Genomic DNA, 8087 nt, shown 5'->3' with positions numbered 1-8087 from the left:
TAGTTTGGAGATAGTTGTGCCATTTTCAAGTACTATCTGTTCAAGTGGTGGCACATATCCTCTTCAACTATGTCCTAAACTTCATGATCCAAAGATCTCAGAAAGTAGTGCATTCTAGCCTTCCAGTATGCATAATTTGATCCATCAAATACTAGAGGTCTAGAGACCAATGAGCCCTCTCCATTGGCCATATTCCCAACTTCAGTCAAGATCACTCTCTAGGCGGTGAAGCCCTCTAAGAGAGACCCGCTCTGATACCAATTGAAATTGCGGTAAAGACCACTTTAGTTGAAGTAGGAATATGCCAATATGTCCTAGAGGGGGGTGAATAGGACTTTTTAATAATTTTATGATAATTTAAAATCCTATCACTCTAATCCTAACAACAAGCATATTTTAGGATTACTCAAGAGTAACTTTACTGGCTTCCAAGCCCGGTAGAGGATCCAATCATAAACTATTTGAGAGATGAACAATATGCAAACTAGTTTATGATGGATATGACTGTGCGTGTGTGTGAAGTGTGATCTCAGATAATCAGATATGAATGTATTTAAGGAAATCACATAAACAAATAAAAGACAATAACAATCTCAAACATTCTCATTTTTATAGTGGTTCGACTACTTATCTACTCCACTCCCGGTAACCACACTTAATCCTTGACTGTACCAGATTTCACTAAGGGGTTTTCACATAGTTCACCCCAAACCCAAGGTTTTAAATCAGATTCACCTTTAACCTTTATAACCTACACCTAGGCTGACTGTTTATGTTCTCACGAGCAAGGGTCAATACAACGCACCCACTTTTAGGCACACTGGCCAAGGATCTTCCATAAGACCCTAACTGTTTATGCTCTTCATAGAGTAAGAGTCAACATAATGCACCCACCACGTACACTCCCTCCGGAGGCCTCCTAAAGGACTTGCAAGGGGTGAGAAACACCTTAGACCCAATCCTATAAAGGAATGATCACAAGGGTCATCTGGACTCTGATAAGTTACAGATAAGCAGATGAGTCCCTTTTAGCTCGTTGACGAAGATTTTCTCCTTTGTTGATGAAGAGTCTTCTGCTTCCTTGAACCGCAACTTAAAAGATATACCAATCCATGGTGACAGGTTGGGTTAAGGTTATGATGGAATCCTACTCTCAAATGTTTTCCTATTAAGGAGATAGAGAGATTCCAATCATCTATGCATTCAAGCATCCCAGCTTAATGATTTGCCATCAAGGTGGTAGCTGGAGGATCCTTGAATGTGGAAGTTCATTCCCTAATCCACTCTATTGAATATCAATGATGAGGGTGAATTGGAGGATGAACTTCCCTGAGAGAAAGGGCTTTGGGTAAATGACCTAAGGTTAAACACTCAAAAGCACTCTCTTCTTTCTCTACTAGCAACAAAAGACAAGCTCTCTATATATACGCAAAAAGTTCCAATGGATATAAAATGGTCACATTTATGATAGAGTTCGATATCATCAAGCAAGGTCGATATCATCGAGTGTGTACTCTCGATTGCATCGACTGGCCGCTCGATGACACAAACTCAAATGTCATACACTTTTGAAACATTTTGTCAGCTGGTCAAGGGGATCGAAACATGCGTTGATGTCATCGGATTTCGAACTCTGATTTCATCGACACGAGGTTCGATTCCTCGACATTTGAAAATGAGTGAGAAAAAGCCTTTGAAATTTTTCAAGTCAAGGATATGATCGAGGTACACTCGATATCATCGGAATTTGAATGTCGATGATATCGAAGGTCATGTCCATGCATCAATAAATCCAAAGATTTTATCAGTGAGCTTGCTGGACAGTTTATGTCCTTTCTCAATGCCATCGATCCGGCCTCGATATAATCAATATTTGAATATTGATTCTATTGAGTGACCCTCGATCCTAGATAAAAACCACCAGAAAAATGTTGCTGAAAAAACTGTGTCCGAGACCGATATCATCGAAGGCCTTCCGATATCATCGATTTTTGAATTCCGAGGATATCAAGGAGTGTTTTGATATATCAAAGGTCTATATGATTTTCTTATAAAAAACAGGGACACATACACTCTGCTGTCGATTTTATCGAGTCAACTTTGCGGTCGATTTTATCGAGTCAACTTTGATAGACTCGAGTTTCAAATATCGATGATATCGATAGGGGTATCGATACATCGATAATTCCGTCCAGATGAATATGTGGTTGCTGGACATCTTTGGTCCTCATTTCGATGGTATCGATTGATCATTGAGGACATTGACAGCACTTCTTGATTATATCGATAAATCGACAGAGGTAGAAAACTTAGAGATTTTCTGATATTTTGAAAAGTTTTCTAACTCAAAAACCCTATGGTATTCTAATCAATTTTTAAGGGTTTTAAGTACCTGGTGTTTTGGGACATGGGATGTGAGGCTTAGATTTACCTGTGGCGAGTTTGAGAACACATCCGGTTGAGGTAGATGGTTGATTGATCTTCCTATGGAGCTTCTCTATCTTGCTGACTCAACACTCACGCTAATTGACAAACCATCGTACTTTCAGCTTGTAGTTTGTTTAGATGTTTATCTTACTTTGATTCACGTTTATATTGAACTTCTATTGATTCTTAGTTTGAATTAAGGAATATTTTCAATTTTTCTATGGTTGTTGTGACTCTAATTGCAGTAGATGCTTGGAAGGCTTTTAATACTTTCTTACTTGTTTTATAATTGTGTGGTCTGTAAAATTCATGATTCACTATTGTCTCCTGGGCATGGTGGATGGTTGAATTCCCTACGATCATAACATTGGTGCTTCATATGAGAACTAATTCAATAGCGAGTTCAGATTATAGTTTAACTGCTCTATCATCCAATTGGATAGGATAAGACTCTGATTCCAATTGTATTTATTGAATCAAGTGAGGTAGCATCTTAATAGCTACAAATGGATCATTGGTGCTCTAGTTTCCTTTTTATTATTAATAATTCTTTCACAAGTAATGTCTCTCTTATTTCAGATTCTAGTTTAGATCTTATTATCATTCTAGTTCTAATTATTTTCAAAATATGTACAAGTTAAGTCCATGTGGATTCGACCTCGGTCTCACTGAGTTATTACAATAGTGTAGCCCTGCACTTGGGGTTGTGAACAAGTTTTTGGCGCCATAGTCGGGGACTTCGGCTACGTTTTTCTAAGATTGGTTAGTATTGGAATTAGTTTGGGATTAGAGCTAACTCTTTTATGTGTTTTAGGTTAGGTTTTGCTTAATTTTTTTTTAGAAACTAACCTTGTTTTCTGTTTTGTAGCAACTTACATAGCAACTGCAATCCAGTAACTCCTTTCCAACTCTTTTCTTTTCATATTTCTAACTGTTGTTGTTTTTTTTTAATTTTTTAATTTTTTAATTTTTTAATTTTTTTATTTTTTTTTAAGGTTTTAATTGTTTAGAACTTGAAGGTTGTGAGTGTTTCATGCCCAAGTGGGTAAGGGACCATACACTAAGACTTTTGATTTAAGGAGATTTGGTTAAAGGACTCGCACAGGATTTTCATAAAAATTTTGTTCATTTTCAACCATATTTCCATAAGATGATTTAGGAGTATTTGGGTGTCTTCTAACTCATCGATGGATTGAGAGCCCATCAACTAAACCTCCTTCGATCAAAAGTTTCAATGTATGATCCCTTACCCACTTGGGCATGAACCACACAAAGCCTAATTCTAAAACTTAATCCTAAGTCCTACAGCAATTAAGGAAGCAAGTAAAGGGAGTGAGGAAGGATCTTATCGGTAGGGAAGAACTAAGCTTGAAGATCCTACACATACCAAAAAAAAAAACAAGCAACCAATGTTAGTGATGTTAGAAATTCTGGAAAAAAAAAATTCTAAAAAATTTTAAAATTAGAAAACCTAAAAAAATGAAACCCTAAGTTAGAGAAATTCAGAAAAATAAAAAAACTAACGTAAAACAAAAATCAAACCTAAAAAATCTATACCTAATTGTGTTCAACGCCACACCCCGGCAACGGTGCCAAAAACTGTATCAAACTCAAGGTTTGATAACCCCAAGTGCAGGGCTACAATGCAATAATAACTTAGTGAGACCGAAGTCAAATCCTTAAGGAACGGAGAACACAACCTAGAACTACTCTAAACGTAAAGGGTTTTTCTAGGTTTTAATCTAACTCAGTAAAAAGGGATTTAAAACAATTAATAAAAAATGATTAAAGATTCAGGAATCTACTTATAACAATCACAGAATCCTATTTACTATTCAACTTTTTTACTCAATTGAAATTGAAGTCTTATCATATCCAATCATTAAATAATTCTATTAAACCAATTATCAACACCAATAATATATGAATTCGATTGAACGATTCTCTCATGAAGCACTCAGCTTTCAATCGCAGGGAATCAAAAGTGCCTAAAGCACCCTTAGGTGACAATAGATCAATCAATTATACAAATTGAGTCCTTCAATGCCATGGATGAGATGGTTACAAAGCCAAACACAAGTGATTCCTAAGAATCATAAGAAGCCCATGATAATCCTGATAAATAGATGTATCCAATCATTGATTGTACCTAGCCTTGTGTAAATGATCATGGCCATCCATATTAAAAACCATTGATCATGTGGTTAAGGTTTGTCAGAAATGTGATTGTGTTGGCTAAGTGTCCCAATGGAACTAGGAGCACAATATATTATAATGATATGGGAGCACTTAATGTAAAGCAAGTCGCAGACCTATTTTTGGTATAGTTGGACTGAAAGAAGCCCGAATGAAAGCCCATGTAATCTATCAAAACCAGGCCTAGCATAGCGCATGACGTAATTCGACTTCAAACTCGTCCAGATTGAAGAAATTCATTTTGGACAAGGAGAAATTACTGTCTGAAGTGTAAACTGTAAATTGGCTATAACTTTTGATTCAGGTACTATTACTGTTGGCACTTGGGTTTGTTTTCTGTCACGTGTAATATGTGCAGGTATGCCAAAATTGATAAAGTGGCTCAATCCAAACCGATCAACCTAACCCCAAGCGCCGAAATAAGCACATACGTCCTCTAATATGAATGTATATGCCTAGATTCTTAGAAGATTGGTCACTTACTCAGCCACTTACAGCAATCAGGCGATAATCGAAGGGTGTAGTTCTTCCTCTAAAGATGAGTTACTTTATGCTTTCCACAAGAAAGAACTTTTAAAATACCAGTACAATTAAACAAAAGAAAAAACTCACAATCGGTCACTAGGAGCAACTGCAAGAATGTGTCTAATGAAAGAACGACATGATATTAGATAGAGAATAAATCCAGTGTATGAGTGTAGATTTGGATTACAACTAAAACTTATAAATAAGAATTACCACTACTGGATTATCACTACTCCTTGGATAAGTTGAGATAAAAGTAGATTGATATATTTGTTTGGTTTGATTTATTTGAGACTGGATTGATTGTATCTTGCTCTAGATTCCTCTGCTATTTATAGAGTTCTTTTGCAACTTATTCTTTCAGATCTTTCTTCCATTACTGCAACGGTTATGGCAGTTAAAAAGCTTTCTCTAGATCTTTCCTTTTGTTGCGTTTCTCTTTTGTGACTGTTCTTCTTCCGTCGCTCAAGTTTTGTTCCTCTTGATTGCCTTTTTGTATGCCGAATTGCTCGACCGCGTTTTTATCTTCGCTAGTTAGACTTTTGGTTAACTCATCAATCACATTAATCTGTTGACCATCCACTGATATGTAAAATTAGATTTACGTCACTTATAATTTCACAAAAAGCATTCTAAGTATCTTGAAGTTCTTTTCATCCACCTCTTATTTCTCATGCAATGCCACTTGTCTCCCTCCTATTGGTTATTTCTAAAATTGCTAGAAATAGAGTACAACAGCTATAGAACGCACAACCTATGAATTTCAAATATAATATGCCATCTGGGTCAATTGACATGCATAATCAGGTCATGTCGGTCCATTTCACGAGAAAACTCTTTCTTATAATTCAAAATCACAGTTTTAAGAAAATATTACTGTTCTTAGTAAATTTTAGTTTGGACATATCTCATTCGTCTTAAAGATTTAATCAAGTTAGGACTCCTAATTAGGATTTTTCTTTTTCCTTGGGAATATGAGATATTATTGATTAATATAATTTTGAATTCCTTTTTATTTCCTGTGAATTCAAGGTTTTGCATACTTGAGGTGGATGGTGATCTACCTCTTCACACCCTTCCCAACATTAGCACCGGAGTTCTCCTCTGAATTTATTAAATTACTGAGTAATACTCCCATACACCCAGATGTACAATCCATCGTCAATCTGTAGAGATCACTGGCTCTGGCCTATTCTTGTGGGCCACCGTGAAAAAGCTGCAAATGGCAATGGATACTGTCCATCCAAGTAATCAGCCTTTGAGAAAGATGGTTTGGAACGAAATTAAAAGACTTCGACCCAACAATGCCAACCACGATCTCTGGCTTTGAGCGGAAATAACAACATGGTTGGTGTTAGGATGATTAAAATCCCCTGATGGGATTATTTTTCCACCATGTCCTGTAAAGAGCAGGCTATAACTAATGGACGGTCCAGATCAATGGTTGGACTGTCCCATGTCCAGAAACACAAAGGTTCTCTTAAGGTTCAAGTAGAATCGGGTGCACAGGATCACAAAATACCTTTTCCATAGTAAAAAACAGTTACATACTACAAACTAGAACATAATAAAATTCTTAATTGTATTTTAATAATTCTTTGATATGGTCATGGAAAATTTTTACTTTTTTTTTTCTTTTTTTTTCTTTTTTTTAAATTTCTTTTGCCGGCAATCCAAACTACCGCCCAAAGCCGGCTTCTTCTCAACGATTGTTTCCATTTTAATCATTGATTATGCTTGTAAAAACCACTCTATAAATACACTACTCTACGCTCCTTCAAATCAATCAATACATATTAAAAGCTAATAGAGATTTAAGAGATAAGCTCTAAAGCTCGGATGGGTTCTAAGCTAGTGTCAGCCATTCTTATACTTGTCGTCATAGTTCCTACAGTTGCTTTGGCAACCGAACACATGGTTGGAGATGACAGTGGTTGGACGATTAAATTCGATTATGAAAAATGGGCCGAGGACAAGGAATTCCGAGTTGGAGATAAACTCGGTAATTAACTCACTAAGACTACTTTTATTTCTATTATTTTCTGTTATTTTCACAGCCCACCCAAGTGACACCATATGGTTTGCCTAACAACCACTTTTAGCCCATCCCATCATGTTCCATGGACCCTTCATTGCACAACTAAGTGATGTTTTTCGATTTAGAAAGATACTTAAGAATTATTATTTGATTTTTTGCAGTTTTTAAGTACCCACAGGGAGTTCACAACGTCTTCAAAGTGGACGGTACGGGCTTTAAGAACTGTGTGGCGCCGTCGGATAATGAGGCTTTATCAACTGGAAATGATGTGATCACCCTAGCAGCTCCTGGAAAGAAGTGGTACATATGTGGAGTTGGCAATCACTGCGAGTCCGGGGGACAGAAGCTGGCCATCAACGTCCTAGCCGCAGACCAGAAATCAGCGGCCAACGGGATCCTGACATTTGGATATCAAGCAATCACAGCGGCAGGGATTGCATTCGCAATGTGGTTCCTAGTTTAATCAGCGTCGACTTCAGTTTTACCAAGATTTTTCTTGTTCTTTATATATATATATACATCATTGGATACCTTCCCTTTACATGAATCACTGCTACCAAATATTTAAATGGCATTGTGAAAAATTACCAAAGATCTACTTAGTCCGACACAGTCAATCCATATACACCGCGCCATGCATCAAATCCTCGTGCTCTAGCAGTCGAATCATCAGGTGGATCACACTCCTACATTGAATGTAGACCGTTGGAGAATTTATCTAATCTTCCATTGTGGTATGTACATGTGTGACTCTCTGATCTTATAGACTACCATGCTCAGTTGTAAAAGGTGTGACGTTGATGTTGGTGAGATCTCATCTTAATCATCTCATGATCAAAGTTAGAGATAAATCTCAATATATGTACGTCTGTATCACTGCCCATCCCCATTGCGTCCACCT

General features: G+C 36.8%; 1 protein-coding gene across 1 annotated transcript; it reads left to right on the top strand.

The window, feature by feature from the left end:
- Nucleotides 1-6987: 6987 nt before the first annotated feature.
- On the top strand, nt 6988-7649 carry LOC131232408 (blue copper protein 1a-like). Its single transcript, XM_058228629.1, has 2 exons — nt 6988-7150; nt 7348-7649. The coding sequence occupies exons 1-2, from the start codon at nt 6988-6990 to the stop codon at nt 7647-7649; spliced, it is 465 nt and encodes a 154-aa protein (XP_058084612.1).
- The last annotated feature ends 438 nt before the right edge of the window (nt 7650-8087 follow it).

This window comes from Magnolia sinica, chromosome 18 (genome assembly GCF_029962835.1).
Source record: "Magnolia sinica isolate HGM2019 chromosome 18, MsV1, whole genome shotgun sequence".
NCBI classification, from domain to species: Eukaryota; Viridiplantae; Streptophyta; class Magnoliopsida; order Magnoliales; family Magnoliaceae; genus Magnolia; species Magnolia sinica.
The sequence above is the reverse complement of the archived record's forward strand: the minus strand, read 5'-3'. Positions and strand labels throughout refer to the sequence as shown.

Coding starts and splice junctions, on each gene's coding strand:
- LOC131232408 (XM_058228629.1), top strand. CDS start 6,988: ATGGGTTCTAAGCTAGTGTCAGCCATTCTTATACTTGTCGTCATAGTT. Junction 7,151..7,347: donor CCGAGTTGGAGATAAACTCG/GTAATTAACTCA, acceptor GATTTTTTGCAG/TTTTTAAGTACCCACAGGGA.